Source organism: Bombyx mandarina, chromosome 01, assembly GCF_030267445.1.
Source record: "Bombyx mandarina strain Sakado chromosome 01, ASM3026744v2".
NCBI classification, from domain to species: domain Eukaryota; kingdom Metazoa; phylum Arthropoda; class Insecta; order Lepidoptera; family Bombycidae; genus Bombyx; species Bombyx mandarina.
Window position 1 is genome coordinate 8,631,553 of NC_143208.1, and position 17,853 is coordinate 8,649,405.

Here is a 17,853-nt window from a genome sequence, read left to right on the forward strand (position 1 = left end):
GCTGGTTATTCCCAACAGGATAACAAAGACAAAACGCACCTAAAATATTTAATTACTTTTTTTAATATTTAACTTATTTTATTCCCATTGATCTTTCATTCAATTTCAATTTACTTTCACAGATACGCTTATCTATATTTTTTTTGCAATAAATGAATATTGATCATTAGTGGTTAAGTTGGGAGACTTCGAGGTCGAGCAAATGGAACCCGGTCCCATTGGTACAGTAGACTAGATCAGTCGACCAAAAGGGTGATAAAAATAGTATTTGGAGGGTAGAGGTAAGGAGCACCAACGTATATGGGGGACAAATTGAAACAAATTTCACATGTAAACAGTTTTTAGGTGAGCTCGCGGGGCTCAACAGGAGAGTTGCTAACACTGACCCTAGCAAGAGCAGTGCTTCGCAGAATCTACCACCGGATCGGAAACGCGACCCACTGAGAAGATCCAGCGAGAAACTCAGTGGGCTGTGTCTATGGGTTAGTTCGCTCGTCGAGCCCTTCGTCGCAAGCTACGGGTTCGACGAGGACGGTGACCAGTAAGTTATCCTTCGAAGACTCCAAAATAGCGCTGGTGTAATAAGTGGAAATAGGATGAATTTAGCAGTTTTAAACAGTGAAGTGTGTTGGACCGCAGCAAAGGCTATGTTCCGATATACACTGAGCACTGTTTAGTGCTCTTACTGGGTAAAAATTCGTTCCTTAACATTAGTTTAACGCAAATTTAATTGATGAAAAATTAGGATTTAAAGGGGGTTTTGGATTCAATTCCAAAGGATTCGGTAAATTGGAATTGTTACCCGATTGCCTAAAGAAGAGCTTCCTGGCGAAAGAACCAGGAACATTATCGTGGAGTAACAACACGCCTAATACTTATTGCTGCTTTTGGTTTATTTGTATTTATTGTTTAATCGTTTCATATATTTCTCAGAATAAATAAAAGATCCGGAAGGTTTCTTAACTCAGATCAACTAGGACATTTACGAAATATTTAGAAATGCTTGTATATAATATTTTTATAGACCAATTAAAAACAGAGCATATTTGTGCAGGATCCTAGTATCTGTCGGGTCACACAGACGGACTAAGATACACATTCCGGTTGTATATAAGGAACAGATTACTGATTAGAACAACCTACAACCTAACGGCTCTGTAGTTTATTAACATGCTCTGTATAGTTTTCATAAACCATAAAATTAGCATGTTTACATCTGCCGAAGATAATATTATTCAAAGATTGATGTACCTACACGCCGTTCTATTTCAACATTAAACTTTGAAATTGAAGCCGCAAAATATTATGATAAAGTATTATAATTCTCAGTTGGACATGCTACCGTTATTCGTTTGTGATTCGAACTATATTATCTTCTTTTTTTTAATTCTGTTCCTTAACGCACGAAATACCATCCTGAACCGAACAGCTGCAATGCGTCACACTTTTCTCGATATTGAATTGCTTAAAAAAATTAAACAAATAAATGGGAACTAAGCTTAAAAGAACCCACGTCAAACAAAAACAAATGCACCTCTAATCGTTTTTCTTCATTTTCGCATTGGTTCATTTTGATCTCCGTCTTCGTGAACAGTTCAATAGCATCCTACATAAAAACTCACCTTTTTGATAACTTATGTTGATAGACTATTTTAGTAATTTAACCGTGAAATCCATTGCAAATAGCCAATCAACAGAGACCGCTGATATATTGAAATTATAATAAGTATCAGCAATTGAGCAATTGGTAGGCGTCTCGAACTTGCGACCGGCGATTTTCACAACATGAACTTAAGCCCATAGAAATTAAAGAAATGTCTATCTTATTTCAAAATTTGTAAGCGTGTGCTGTAATATAACAAATATAAAAAACATCGCTAGAATTTAATAATAATTTAATTATAAATTGGATAATATCGTTTTTCGTTAAGGGATTGGGGAAATATTATACGTGCATAAAAAAGGAAAATGTCCTGTTACTTTAGAATATAAACGTCTTTATTCGAACAAAGACTTACTTTACTATTGAAGATCCTGATTTATCGTTATGGTTTAATGAGCCTGAAGTTGACGAAGAATCGTCACGCCCACACTTTTAACCGTCCAATGGATAAATACGAAAATAGGGGTTGAAATAACGCTCCGCCTTCTTGAGGTTTCCCACCCACCTTGTCGTCCTTACCCTGACAGTAATATCAGTGCAGTCAGAATAATCATTTAGTGTCGACTCAATGAGGAAGGAAAATCAATTTTCTTTGTCATCAGGAATAGGTAAGTTCCATAACTATATTGTTGTAATTTACATACGTTGTCAGATTTCTATTATATAAAAATATAATTGATTATTGTTTAAAATATACTAGCCTAAAATTTGCCATGCAGCTATTTTCGAAATCTTAGTTAACTACAATCTCCGCAAATTTCCGGGGTTTATCCAAATTTATAACAACCCTAAATGAAGGACGCTTGTCGATTAGGAGCGTATGTTTTAAGACTAAGTTTATTAAAGCAGTAAATAAAAACTTTGTTTTTTAAATGAATACAACTGTCAAAAAAAACAACGAAATTTTGAGCATGTTTGAACATTTTGCGGCGGCAGTGAAGCGAATTTAAGGTCTGTGTTTTTACTGCTTGGGTTGAGTTTTCAATATATAATTGTATCATGTGCTGAGTATCGTAATTTATAAGCTTTGTATATTGTAAGTAGGTTCACCCACGGCTTATTTCTTCCGGAAATAATTCAGGTGTGCCTAAGGAAATTGCTATAAAACATAACAAACACTGCCCAACTTGAATAATGCAGTAAAGGTTCCAACAATTTGACAATAGAATAAGCTTAATACATATAGCCAAGCCAAATAAAAACCATTGGAGTTTGAGTCAATGCTGTTTTATATAAGTACTAAAATTTAGTGTCACAGACCATTCTCTTTACTGTTTAATCAGATAATTTAATTAGTTAAAAACAGTCTAAAATTAATTACAAATCATTTCACATTACCTATTTAAAAGAAGAAAAAATGATTTTATATATTTTAGGGATTTAGAATTTTGGAAGATCTATTAAGTTGCTCAAAGTAAGTAAAAAAGTATATCTCAAAATAAAAATAACTCCGAACCTTAACCGCAGTAAAAGGGGAACAATAAATATTGTTATTAAACTAACAAAATTAATTAATCTAATATCGTATTGCGAACATTTGTTACTACTTCTAGTAATGCGATGTCTGAGGCTGTAAAAAACTGCATGTGAATAAAAATATTAAGTTAATAATTACAATTCACGATAGAAAAATTCAAATGTTATGGATCGATAAGTACCTATAACATTAGATAGGTATTACTTTCGTCTTAAAAAAACTTTTGGGTTAACTTTGAATTGAATGTGAGTAGCGTTTATAGCTTTTGTAACTAAAATGCCAAATTTATGAAATCTCTAGTAAGTGAATGCAGAAAATGCTTAGTTTCTAGAAAATGAGCATTTGAATTGTGTTAATGATACTTATTCAAGTTTTATATAATTAGAGAGCTTTGATTTGCCGAGTAAAAAAGTTGTTCCTAGCTTCGATGTTGTTTTTTTTTTACTTCCGTCCTTTTTCAATGTAAATACCGTTTAGATGAAAAGAGTAGTATTTTGCATTGCAAATTTCATTCCGAATTACTGAGAGCTCAACTGTCTCCATCAGACTTTGCCAGCAGAAAATAATTTGAACATGAACTCTAACCTTCTGTAATAACGTCTAAAGCTAATAAAAGCGCATTAAAAATGAGAACTAGTAAGTTACTTTGAAGGAAACGAACTTCTTTAATAGCTTAGTCCACAATGCATAGTTGAAACATTTAGTCAATAACATCCGAAAAATATTGCTTACTAGCTAACCCGGCAGAATTCGTAGTGCCTCAATCGATAAATAAAATACCTAAACTTTTGTATAAAATAAACTTAAAACAAACAAAAGGAATCCGTCCGACGGGGGACGCATCAAAGGGAAAATAACTTGTTATTTTTATTAAATTCCGAACATTTTCACGTTTATCTACCTTTTAACCCTTCTCTGGACTTCCACAAATAATTCAAGACCAAAATTAGCCAAATCGGTCCAGCCGTTCTCGGGTTTTAGCGAGATTAACGAACATCAATTCATTTTTATATATACAGATGGATATTGCTGCCTATTCTGCAATAGTTTTAAATCATAAATTGTTAAAGTTATGTAGACGAGAAATGTTGTAAAAGAGCGTTTGAAAAAATTCTATATATTTATTATTTATTTATTATTAAAACAATGAAATGGCTTCATTATTCCTTCAAATATACCAAGTTTATAGTCAGAGTTTTGAAAATTTGCACACAATTGAAAATCTGACACCATGTATTTGGGTGATAGATCGGTAGGCTCCAAAATTCTCCCTTTCCCCAAAATTCTTTTGTGATTCCTAGCTTAGAAAGTAGCAGAGTCTTTTTTTTTTTTATTGCTTAGATTGGTGGACGAGCTCACAGCCCACCTGGTGTTAAGTAGTTACTGGAGCCCATAGACATCCACAACGTAAATGCGCCACCCACCTTGAGATACAAGTTCTAACGTCTCAAGTATAGTAGCTTGAAGGAAATATTGACTGATCTCTAGCCTTCAATATTCGGTGCACCCAGTTGCCACGCATAGTGTGAATAGTGACTAAGGACATCCAAGCATCCGGGTGATAGAGAACGAGACTTGGGGCATGTATTTTTACAATTGACTGTCCAATTTTGTGGACAGTAAAACAATAACAAAACGCTCTAACGAGATAGCAAAATAATAATCTCATATCTCAAGAAGCAGTGTGGCTTATCAAACATTCATGAGTAAAATGCTTAATAACGATTATTTATGGCAATAGAAATTTCTATCTCCAGCTCAAGTAGATACACTATATCATAGAATAATTAGATAGAAAGGAATTGGAACGGGAGAAAGCATATTTCTTTGCGGACCTTCTTTGCTGTCGAACCAGTCTTCGTCTGTCATACTGAATTTCACGAACTTTGTATAACACATGGTCTTTCTAAGCTTGGCACTCAGTATGCACATGTCTAACACAAAAAACTAGGTGACGGAAAGCTCTACTGCCGGTTCTTGCTTCAGCTAAAGTTGGTACGACCGCGACTACCGATACAGCTTCCTATGGAGTTTGAAAACTAAATATACTCCTTGAGGTTCATTTAAAACAGCGTTATTCATCACCGCTACTTCATCAATTGCAAAACAGAATGGCCATTAAATTGTTAAAGGTATTTTCAATTGTGGCCTGATAAGACCACAAGATAAGAAAAGAGAAGATAGAAATAATTATCAAAGTTCATTACAAAATGTTTTTATCTAAATTTTGTAATTATTTCCATATTTATCATTCAAACAATCTCATGTCCATCGAAACTAAGCAAACATTTAAAAAGTCAGTTCAAACGTGTAGGTACTTTTTTAAATCGTAATTTGATTTACTTTTTTTCGTTCCCCTAATTCCACTAGACTCAGGTCAGAGTTCAAATGTCATAGAAACATACCGCCTGCCGCCCTTTCTACAAGGCACGCGACTTCACGCACCAACCGTGGGGTTCTCGTAATAGAATAATTGTATACTACTTTAATAATTTCAACAATATGTTCTACAAACGACACAGGTAGGTTTCGAGGGTTTTAGATTTGAGAGTAGAGGCATAATGTAAAATAATTTTAAATAGACATGCTTAAACAAAAACTCTTTTACTTCAAATAGAAAAAAAAGATATTCCAAAACAAATTAATATACACTAAAAACAATAATTATAATCGAAATCGGTTGGCGTGATATTGAGTTATTCATCTATTTGTCGCGCACGTACTTAATGCAAATTTAAGACTTATATGGTTTTCTCATGGATACCATTATCAAAACTGAACCACACGGAAAGCGTTAGCTTTCTAATAAAAAAGAATCATCAAAATCGACTCACCCAGTCAAAAGTTCTGAAGTAACAAACATATAAAAAAAACATACAGGCCAACTGAGAACCTCCTCCTTTTTTTAAGTCGGTTAATTATGACTATTAACAATAAATTACGCCTTTTAAAATTAACTCGTAACATGACTGTTAGTAAAATTGGTTTACATTTAAATAACAATTAAATTCATCATACTGCCATAATATTAATGCTTAATTAGTGTTGAATCTAACGGCGACATTACTGCACAAATCTACCGTGAATATTACTGCAAACCTGTTATATTTGTCAATAATGAATAATTCGACTCAAGACCCCGATAATTTTCACCGCACATTTGGTGTAATTGTGACCTGTAACGTCACGCCATCCACAATTACGAAAATATGTCAATGTTTTGCCGGCAGTTACATTTTTCATCGATAGTATTTTTGATGGCTTTGAAAATGATACTATTATTTTGGTTTCAAACTCATAATTATGTATGGATGAATTATTTAAGATAAGAAAATGATATTCTTTGGAACTAATATAATTTAGTAGCTCAGTCGGTGTTCGTATTTGTCTTTATGTAGGTACATAGGCTTCGAAATGATCGTAAGCAAAAAAGTAAAAATACGTTTTATAATCCTGATACAGGTATTTATTTAACGTCGTAAGTCGTGCGGTAGGTGAATTCTTTTAAAGAAAAATAATAATATATACTTATCTTTCATGCTTGACTGACCTACCATGGATATGCATCAAACGAAATATTGGCCTGTCAACTTATAAGGATTAAGGTATCACACCCGAAGCAGACACAGGAATTGGCCAAAATATAAACGGAAAATATATATTTTTTTAATTTTGTGAAACCAATGTACAGTATTAAGATTCAGCCGAGCAGCTGCTATTTTAGTCCATAAAAAAACAAAAACGAATTGTTAATTTAAGGTACGCCTTTACATACATAGATATTTAACACTGAAGCTTGACTATAATATTATACATAGATTCAATATTATTAAACCCTGTTAAACCTCAAAAAGTCACCTTCCCTAGTTGTGAGTTTCGTGAGAATTAAAGCACCTGTCCCATAACAATTACCCAACAGCCGAACGGTGCTGATTCGTAAAAGCTCTCTAATAACTTAGATAGACGTAGAAAATTTTTTTACAAATGGGAAAGTAAACGTTACCTATGAGCTTATATTATGTTATTTAATTTTGATACTTACTCTTAAAATGTGTTAAACCTTAACGTTGAATCCTAATCTTGAATATTTATTTCTAATTTTATAACAATAATTTAATATAGGAGCATAAGTCAGAAATTTGTACAGATTTGTATAAATTTAAGTTTTATTATATTGAATAATAGATCTTAATAATTTTACTTTGATTTCATATAACATCTTTTATACTAAAAGAAACATTTTGATCAATGAAATATTGTTTGAAATCTCTCTGTATTACGTAAACTTAATAAATACCTACTATTCGTTATGGTATAAACCTTAAAATATATCATAATAAGCGTAACCATTACAATTTATTATAAATACTAATGTTAGTGCAGGTGACAGTACATGTTCGTTGGGATTATCTAAAATATAAAGATCTAAGATAAACCGTACTTTATCTATATCTTCAAGTGTATTTTATCTAGAGACAAAGTAAAGGTAAAAAATTCCAAAAGAACCGCATTATTTGTAGATTACATACGCTAGACAGAGTAATATGGTAATCTGATAAAACTGCTATCTAAGTCCCATTTATCCCAGCTGACACTGAGAAGTTATTTTCATGTTACGCCCCAGTCGCCTTATTATAATAATCAATCGATTATTAATATCCATAGTCGATGATATAGCAATATTTTTTTAAAACCATATTGTTTCCTAGCTTTTGAGAAGGGTGCCCTATTTCCAAATTTGATTGAGCTATTGTGTTTGAAATTGTATGCAAATATTTAACACTGTTTCACAAATTTTAATGGTTTTACTTTTAGTAAATTACGTTAGTCTAAAAATGTACAAACCTCTAATATGTACTGCCTCAATCGTATGTCGTTGTTCCTATGTATCCTGACTGTCTATATTATTTCTAACAACTAGGAGAAGTCCAATTAGAATCTCGCGTACTGGTGGTCCTGATGAAAATCCTAATGACACAATTTTATTTTTGTAGCTCTAGTATATTTTCAATGATTTCTTATGTTACTTTTAGAGAATGAGATCTGGGATTTTTTTATTTATTTAAAACGTAATTTTAAAGTTCCGTAATATGAAAAATCGTAATGTCTTCCAAAAAGGAAATTAATTGTTTTATTATTTTACAGAATCCATCAAGGTTTATTGGTAAAAAAAATTTTGGTAATTGTAGTTCATATCACAAGTTAAAACGTATTTAAATTGATATTAATCGTAGAAATTTAACATTTCATAAATTGTAGATATGGTCTCTTTGATAAGTTTGTTCTGACTTAGCAAACGACAAACGGCTTTACCTATTATAAAGCAGTTAAATTAAATTTGAAAACTAATTTAATCGATATAGTAGTAATGTTTCTTGCATGGAGAATAAAACCCTTCATAGTTTCTTGGATATGTTTAATGAAAATCAATCGAGGGCTTTCAATTTCATCGAGTTATTTCTAAGTTGTGGCAGAGTTCTCGGACAACGCATATGGTCGTTTTTTTCGGTTGATGTATTTTCCCTTTTTTTTTAAATTCATATCATATTATTCTAATTCAGCCCGAAACTATCATGGAAATAGGAAATTGTAAACCGGAAGCGTTTTGCCGAGTTTGCGGCGACAAGGCCTCAGGGAAACACTACGGCGTACCTTCATGCGACGGCTGCAGAGGTTTCTTTAAAAGGAGCATCAGACGGTAATAATGCGTGCTATTTATATAATACAGGTAATCCTCCTGTACGGTAGATACGTTCCTACAAAGTCCCGTGTTGTGCGAGACCGTGTTCTAAGAGACTAGAAGCTAGTACAAAAATGCGAATAATTTTTCTGAATGTAACATCTCAGTTATGCTTGTATGTATTTTTTACCTATTATACATACAAAATATGCAGTAATAGTTCGGTTGTTCCCATATATTGTGTCTTCACGGTACATAATGTAATTTCGTAAATAATTTTTAACATAATCTCGTTATAGTGTTGTTGAAGTACCTAGGTACTGTATTGTAAGATGGTTTTGGGAAATTTTTCTTTTCGTGTTAGAGTGGAATCGGGTTGTAAAATACCATGTTCTGGAGAGTTATCTATATATCGCAAATTAGGTAAACACATTTCACAAAAATCGTTTTATATAAAAAAAATGATAACGAACTGTTTTAAGCTTTCGCAGCTATCTACATTACACATACATATATTATAATATTATTATTTAACGGGCTATCTTCACGATTTTTATATTTCATGAGTTCTCAATATTTTGGCGCTATTGCATGTCATGTTCACTGGTGGTAGACAACCCTAGTAAAGTAAAAATCCGTTAAATAATAGTGCATAATAATATTGAACTTATATTATCATTTAATGTTATATATGGTAAAATAATCAACTACAATCCTCTTCTTTTAGTAATTTAGATTACGTGTGTAAGGAAAGCGGTCGTTGCATTGTAGACGTGACGAGAAGAAACCAGTGCCAAGCATGTCGTTTCTCAAAATGCCTCAGAGTAAACATGAAAAAAGAAGGTAAGTACTATATTTTTCTTTTCTTCTATTGGCTATACCCAAATCAACGATGGAACCAAATATCAATTTAAACCAATATCTTAAACAATGAACAATGTAGGTACTTATTGGATGATCTAATTTTATTTTATATCAAATTCAATATTGTTGTTTTTTAAAGTTGAGCTAAAGATGTACAAAAACCGTGTCATTAGTAGTTCTCTGATTACTTGGTCACTAAAGAAAACTTGATTAGAAAGTATTAAGAAATCGAGAAACTTGTTAAGCCCGTCCCTTGAATATAAATAGTTGGAACTAGCTTTCGAAAAATACAGATTTCTTAATTTCCCAAAAAACATATTGTTGATTTTATCAAAAACCTGCAGAACCTGCAAATGAAATCCCAATTTAATTAAATTTAGTTCAAAGCTGAATCATACTAAGCTAATACAAATCATTTATTTCATTCATAACTACATACTTGTCGAATGTCAAAATGTGATGGCCTACGAATAAGTGTTAACTCTATAGTTGGTTCCAAAAAGAACCACAATCCTAAGTAGAGCCAGCGAAACAAACTCAGCAGGCTTCACACGTCATTACGGATCCTCAACGGTGCTTGTAGGTACCTCAAGCACCGGTCACCGTTCTCGCTGAACCCGTCGCTTGCGACGAAGGGCTCGACGAGTTAATGAACCCATAGACACAGCTCACTGAGTTTCTCGCCGGATCTTCTCAGTGTGGTCGCGTTTCCGATCCGGTGGTAGATTTGACGAAGCGCTGCTCTTGCTAGGGCCAGTGTTAGCAACACTTCGATTTGAGCCCCGTGAGCTCACCTACACGTCAAGGCGAAATAGCCTCTCAAGCTATCAGCTTAAGAAGGGAAAAAACTGCTGGCTTGTCTATTTTATTGTGATAACTTTTCTTTTTCTTTTTATGTTAATATGTATGTGTAGAAAACCAGCCATTGTTACCATTATTTTTGGCACTTTAGTATCATTTTATAACGGGTAAAAAAGACAAGTATTATAAATAAAACGTAGACGGAGATGGATGTGTTACGTTCGGCTTACAATAGTAGTTTGCCCGAAGCAAGATAATACCGGTACGATGTTCAAGTCCGCGCTGTTTCATTCATAGGAAGAACGCCGACGTCACAAATTGACGCGATGCCCGTGCGATGTGAAAATAGCTTATAACTGTGTACGTGTTAAAATATGTATTATTCCATTAATATTAAATGTAAAAAAAGAAACTGGTAACTGTATTATATGTAATTAACTGAGCGTAAGTATATTAAAGCCGTACGCGTAGGAATCACTATTCTTCTTATTTCTGTCGCGAATCATGCATTCCGGCTTGAAGGGTGGGTCAGCCATTTTACAATACAGTTGAGGGTTCGATCTCGTGTCTTAGGCGGACGAGCATACCCACCTGATGGTGAGCAGTTACTGTCGCTAATGGACGTCAGCAAATCCAGCGGCAGAGCCAAGGCGCCACCTACCGGAGTACTCTCCGCAAGCCTCGTTTTATGAAGGACATTTCATAGCGCATAGGGTGGTGGTAATCACGTTGTAAAGTCTATAGCCTCCGGTAATCACGTACCAGATGGACAGTCACGTCAGAAAATCTACACAATGACTTTTTTAAGGTCTAATTAACAAAGTGCCTAGATGAAAGATGTTTGCACACCTGAAATCAGTCTAAGTTCGTCACAATGTTTTTATAATTACGTTGCCTTTCTTCTTGTTTATTTCATTGCAGTAATGCACAACCGTCATTAACATTTCACACAGTAAATAAAAAGCAAATAACTACTTGCCTCCAGGATCTATAAAATATATAACTACATCAAAATGTTGAACGGTAATCGATGACGGACACGACCAAGCACTTGTCTCTATAAAGTATTTATCCAGAGTTCCTCTTTCGTAGCATGTCTTTTCCATTAGGAAACATTTCAAGTATTTGCCGTACACGAGTGGCAGTTAAGTGGTGAATCAGAAAAACCTGGGGTTATATTTTCATTCCATTTGGCATTTCAACAGCCAGGCTTCCGTTCACACGGAAATGTTAGATTGTATTGATTATGAGGCTACTGTGGAATTATTGATTTATATACGTAACGAATAAGAATTTAACTTGACGTATATTATTTGAAACGCTTTATATCATCGCCATGCCATAATTACTTTATGTAACTTTGTTGGTTAAAATATATGTATATAATTGACAGTATTCAATAAATTTATAATTAAATATAAAACAGATGCTATTAATATTGTATTAAATAGTTATAAGACTTCCGATAAAAATGATATGCAAACTCTTTAATTGTCATGATGATATTCAGATTTGCTTATTTATGTTCAAGTTAAATAGATGGTCTTTGTTATTATATTTCTGCGTTCGACTTCTGATGTAAGATCAATTTACTAGTGGCGTTAAAGTAAAGCTTGGTAAACCGAAGCTGTCAGAAACAGCCGTTATTCACACAGATATTTATTTACATACAAAATTGATTGCGCCCTAACACTCGACAGTGTTGATGATAGGGTGTCTTTTATAACAACGTGAGCACACTGGCCGCCCTAATGTATTTACTGTAGGTTGCTTGTAGATAGAACACAAGGTTTACTCAAAGTCAGGATAATAGATATTTCAGTTTATTGAACGATCTTATTATTTCAGGACCAGAGCAGATATTTGCTCGACTCTTCGAAACTTGAAGATCTTTTGTGTCAGTCCTCTAATCTCAACTATTCACCTGTGAACAGCGACACTCTCAGTTGTCTAGGGTATTTCGAAATAAAAAAGGATACACATTTTTGTCCAAATATGTGTTGCAAAATATGTCCTTACAAAATATTTGATGGATACATTCTGTTAGCTAAATTCTAATTGCATAGCTGTATTTTTATAAAATGAATAAAGCCTGAAGCAAATATCAGAATTGATTACTATTTAAGCGTCAATACAGAATCTACTCTTACCAAGTAATGCTTTGGAGGTACCTAGCTTTGTTATCACTAAAAATGTAGGTTGTCTTATTCATTTTGTTCCTCCACAATCACAAGCGCGCTCGAGTTGATAGTGCACGCTCTGCTAAGAAGTATAAACTATGAAATTATACCTAACGTCCAAGACTATAGCAATTGCAAACGTATATATATGTATAAGAAACTCCGAAGGTCCTCTAATTGTAACCCTTGGATAGTAAGACCTAGTTTCCATCTAAATTTTTATATGTACCTAGGTACCTACATATGTACCAATGTAGGATTTCAGTTGAAAAGAAATTTAAACCGTACTACGGAGTAATCTATGTATCATGTACCTTTTACCCAATTTTTAATGTTACACTTAATCAAAATCTAAATGTTTTTGAAGTGTTCTTTCATGAATGACTGAATGAACTAAATTTTCTTGTAATACCTGCTTTTAGCTGTGCAACACGAAAGAGCTCCCCGTCCAGCGGTAACAATACAACATCAATTGGCATTGCAGAAACTCGGATATAGTTTTTCACGGCAACAAAACTTTATTCCCACTCCGTCCTCTTTAAGTTTCCCTACTTTTCCGTCTATACACTCATATAGCGGAATTGTACCAACCCTTGCCGATCCAAATGTACACAACTCTTTTTTGGAACGAACGCCATATCAAGAATTTACTACGTCCAGAATACCGGGGACTATTGGTTCGGAAACATCGCACATGTGCCCCCTTTTAAGTCCACAAGTCGGTACACTTAATCCTCTTAGTCCGTTCAAAATTCCGCTATTTTCTACTTCCTTGCATTACCCTGTGACACATCCAGGATATTTATCGACAAACATATTTTATCCCTCTGTAATATCTTCAGACGTTTCTGCTTCGTCCAGCTTACACAGTAAGTTGCGTTATAAAGAAATAAAGCTGTAAAAAACTTCTCAGATATTAAGTGAATAAATAATTTACTGTGTTTCAGAATCTGTAAATTTTAAAGATAATAATGCGTTACCTTGCTCTTCAAATGAAATTAATTTATCAGATAAGCCTGATTCACAACAATTGGATAAAAATAAAGAAGACGAAGTTACCAGTTCTGAAGAAGCATTACGTACAAACTGTCAAGCCGAAGGAAAGCGTGAAGGTAAAGCGTTGGGTAGCGTTTATATTATTTATCAGTGCTTTTATGGCATGACAGGCATGACCTAATTATGCTATAACTTCTATAGATTCCAAGAAGATATCTCATCATTCACTAAGCCATTTCGAACCACCAATTCATCTGGTACCCAAACATACTGAAAAACTGCATTCAACTGTCTGTCAAAAAATATTAGAAGTATCAAAAAATTTTAACGACCGGCAAACACCGCTAAAGCCGAAAGAGGATATAAAAGCTTGTCTCGAAGATATTGTCTGCACGAGAGTAAAAAACGTATCATTTTATGATGATGGGTTACTATTGGGACATGCTCACTATGATTCCGCTGTAAGATTATTAGTAGCCGCTGTGAAATGGTTACATACGCTTATAGCGTTTAATGAAATGAAGAACACGGAACAAGTTATTCTTTTACAGAACAATTGGAAGGAATTATTTATTCTTACGGCTGCTCAGTACACCTTTTGTTTTGATCAAGGTATACATTAGTTTAAGTTTTTATCATTTATTTTATTGTGACGAACCGAATTAACGACAATTTTTGTTCTTAGAAATTACGTCAAAAACAAAACGTAACAACGTTGATTTAAAAAAAATCTCAGGTTTTTTAAGAAGAATTATAAATCACTGCCTGGATTTAACAGAATATGACTGTTTGAAAACTGCTTTACTATATCGCAAAGGTAAATCTGTAATTAAACACATTCTAATTAAATTACTCTAACGTAAAATTATAAAAATTGATCTTAATATTATAGTCCGACAAAGATTGTAATGGTATTTATTATTCCATAACTTTCTATCTCCACAGAACTATTGGATGATTCTCCAGCATTGCAATTAGAAAATTTGCAAGATCAAGCATTGCTACTTTTACAGAAACATTGTGCTACAAAGAAGCCTAATCGTTTTGGAAAAATAATGCTTCTACTTTCTAATGTGTGTTGTTTTGCAAGCCAAAATATCATAGAACAGATACTCTTTCCGGATTCTACTTCTTATGAGATTAATACAACATTATCACGCATTTTATTTTATACTTCAATGTGAATAAAACCATTCCGATTTTTAATTTATTATCATAAGATTTTAAGAGGAGTACCTAATTATAAGGAGGTTCTAATGTACCTAGAACGATATCGCAAATTGATTTAGATTTATTCTTCTGTGTCAATTTGTGACTGTTATCCACAATGCTTACATACTGTCATGTAATATTATCACAGCTGTAAATTCTGTCATGCCTTTTTATTGAATGCAATAATGTTTTCTTTGTGATGATAACTTGTTTTTTTTTGAACAGCTGACTTGTACTTCATATGTGATTGTTTTTGCAATCACATTTATATAAAAAAAATATTTTTTGTAAAATTTTAAATAATAGATAAAATAATTCCGCTCAATCCTAGAGTAATGTAATTTTCCGATAATAAAATTACTGAGCTCAATACAACGTTAAGAACTCTAATACAAGTAGAATATTACTTCAACTGAGTATTCAATAACCAAAAGATTTGACACAAAAATCATTATTGAACTATTGCGTAAAATATTTAGATAATATTTAATTTAAAATTTAATTTGTTGGTTTAAGTTGAATATTTATGCTTATGCTTGCTTCTAAATTCTTTATGCTTCTAAATAACTAAACAACTAAATAAAATTATACTTGAATCTTGAAAAATGTAAAGGAGTTGCTCTCGCCTTCTAAACATACAAATAGATTCAAGTGCTTTTTCTGTTTCTTGTGGTAATTTTAGTATTGCTATCCTACATCTAAAATTAGATATGATAATAAATGAAGAAAAAAACATAAAAAAGTATGAAGAAACTGAAGAAAATTAACAAATATCGCAAGATACGTATAATGTAGATGTAGAAGATACATCAATGATACATGGTGTTCCATAACACAACTATGTTGCCGCATTTGAGAGAAAAGTCCTATGTGTAAAGCTTAGTTATTAAGTCAATCAATCATTGTAGTTAAAATTAAAAAACAATACCTATGTAGGTACCGATTCTACCGATTTACTTCACACAATTTACGTGTCTGCGCTTAATTTCAAGCCATCTGGGTGGCCCGCCTACCATAGTGTTGTAAGCTTATTCTTTAATTTTTAGTAAACATTTTTAAGGCGGTTCAGACTTCTGTTTTGTTTTATTTCATAATTTGTTTAATTATTTTATTAAATTGAACTCAATTATTTAAATTAAAAAATTATAGCGAGATGGAACTGCAAAGCTTATCGATTTAAATGTATGACTTACTAGTGGATGGGAAATACTAGGTATCAATTATTTATCTTACTTATTCACACGGGACAGCTATGCAAAAAAACCATTACTAAAATTACTGGTTCAAATAAAAAGAATATTCATTTTTCAAATGAACTAAGAATATGAACTTTGTTTACAATTACGCAGTAGAGAGTACATAAAAAATATAATGATATTTTAGAATTTTATAATAGAATCTTGTCTATCAATTCTAACTTTACTAAAATATACAAACATAACAATAGACTTAGTAGTTTCTTTTTGTCTAATTTGATCAGCTAAAGCTAAGAAAAAAAAGATTTTCAAAAATAAAATATTCAAATCCGAGACACATTCGTTGCCTCAAAATTGGAAATATTTATTTTCAGCTTTTCTTGTGATTAGGTAAGTTATTTAAATATTTACTTATCTAACATTAAATTTTAACGACTGCTAAATTGACAAATTATTAAAATCTCTGGCATCATTTGCCTGATATGGTTTTTCTGAGTAATCATTTTTTGGACAAAATTAAAAAATGACATGACTACTACGAATAAATAATAAGCATGACTATGACTATGGAACATACATATTAAGCTGTTGATTTTGCTTTTTACAGAGACCGCAGAGCGAACTCTAGTTGCCAACTTACTAGTAGCATTGGCATGGATCCATTGACTACGTCAAGTAGACTAACATTTTATACGAAGAAACCATGCTTCGTGTGTTTAAAAAAAATGATTAAGCCAAAACAATGACAATTGTGTGTATATTTTTTCTATAGCCATTTATAACTGGGAAAACATAAAAATACAAAAACAACCAGTACAAAATAAAACACAGAAACAAAATCATTCCAGATACAACCATACCTTTGAGTATTGCTGATATGCTCACAAACGTTACCGCTAATGAATCTAAAAAAAATATATTAATGCAAACCACAAATAAAGTAGTATCAATTCTTCATTATAAGTCAGAGCAGCGGACAGAAGAACAACATGCAATGCACACAAAACTATCCCGATCACAGCGAAATAGTGCACAATAATTACAGCCGCCCATTGTCCAACGCCGAATTTTTCTAATATTGTCTGACCATAAAAGTACATGGCTGTTAAAGTAACACTTAGCACAAAGCCATTGAGTGCTATTATTATAGTTCCACTTTTTAAAGAAATGCAGAAGCAGCAAGATTTTACTGTTAAACAATAGTTATTTAATAAACTCTGTCCCATTTTAAATTTATATTAATTCAGAAGTAAATTATTAATAAGAAAATTGACATTTATGTTATATGAATAAATAGATAGATAACAACCACTGAGTATTCATAACTATAGAACGTACTCTTTAGGTAAAAATAAGTGGATAGCAATGGACTAGCTACCATTTCATAAATATTATAAAATATCTAAAGTTTTATAAAAACAACTTTACGACTCGTTTAAATAAATTTCCGGAATCTAATAAGCTGCATAAACAGATCTCCGCAACGCCCATTAACATGAAATCGCCAAAGCATTATGTGCTACTAAAAGTCAGCACCGACGGAAGAACACGGAGGGACAGAACCTGATGCCATGGTTTTTCACAGCACCAGTGATGGAGAAACTGTGCAAAACGAGGAAATAAATCTAAAAAGCTAAGCCCAGTGAGCTTACTAGCCGCACTTCACGGAAACTGTTATTTTCCTCGTAACTCAATAAGAAGACCAACTATTATATTTTATATAAAAGAAAGTCGTGTTAGTTACACTATATAAAACTCAGGAACGGCTGAACTGATTTGGCTGA

General features: G+C 32.8%; 1 protein-coding gene and 1 pseudogene across 2 annotated transcripts; one reads left to right on the forward strand and one right to left on the reverse strand.

The window, feature by feature from the left end:
• The first annotated feature begins 1,652 nt into the window (after positions 1–1,652).
• Positions 1,653–15,116, forward strand: LOC149503513 (uncharacterized). 2 transcript variants are annotated; one of them, XM_089728935.1, is made up of 8 exons: positions 1,653–2,271; positions 8,702–8,838; positions 9,548–9,663; positions 13,088–13,534; positions 13,613–13,777; positions 13,863–14,273; positions 14,347–14,478; positions 14,607–15,116. In XM_089728935.1, exons 2-8 carry the CDS (start codon positions 8,714–8,716, stop codon positions 14,843–14,845), a joined length of 1,635 nt encoding a protein of 544 aa, XP_089585061.1. In that variant the 5' UTR covers positions 1,653–2,271; positions 8,702–8,713; the 3' UTR covers positions 14,846–15,116. The 2 variants fall into 2 exon arrangements, with proteins under 2 accessions (XP_089585061.1, XP_089585060.1); XM_089728934.1 differs by having other exon boundaries at positions 8,724–8,838.
• Positions 15,117–16,552: 1,436 nt separating this feature from the next.
• On the reverse strand, positions 16,553–17,484 carry LOC149503514 (uncharacterized; annotated as a pseudogene).
• Between the last annotated feature and the right edge of the window lie 369 nt (positions 17,485–17,853).

Bases quoted from the DNA above. Each gene is read 5' to 3' on its own strand.
- LOC149503513 (XM_089728934.1), top strand. From the start codon at position 2,232: ATGAGGAAGGAAAATCAATTTTCTTTGTCATCAGGAATAG. The intron at 2,272-8,723 runs GTAAGTTCCATA...TCATGGAAATAG, and splicing joins TTCTTTGTCATCAGGAATAG to GAAATTGTAAACCGGAAGCG. The intron at 8,839-9,547 runs GTAATAATGCGT...CTCTTCTTTTAG, and splicing joins TTTAAAAGGAGCATCAGACG to TAATTTAGATTACGTGTGTA.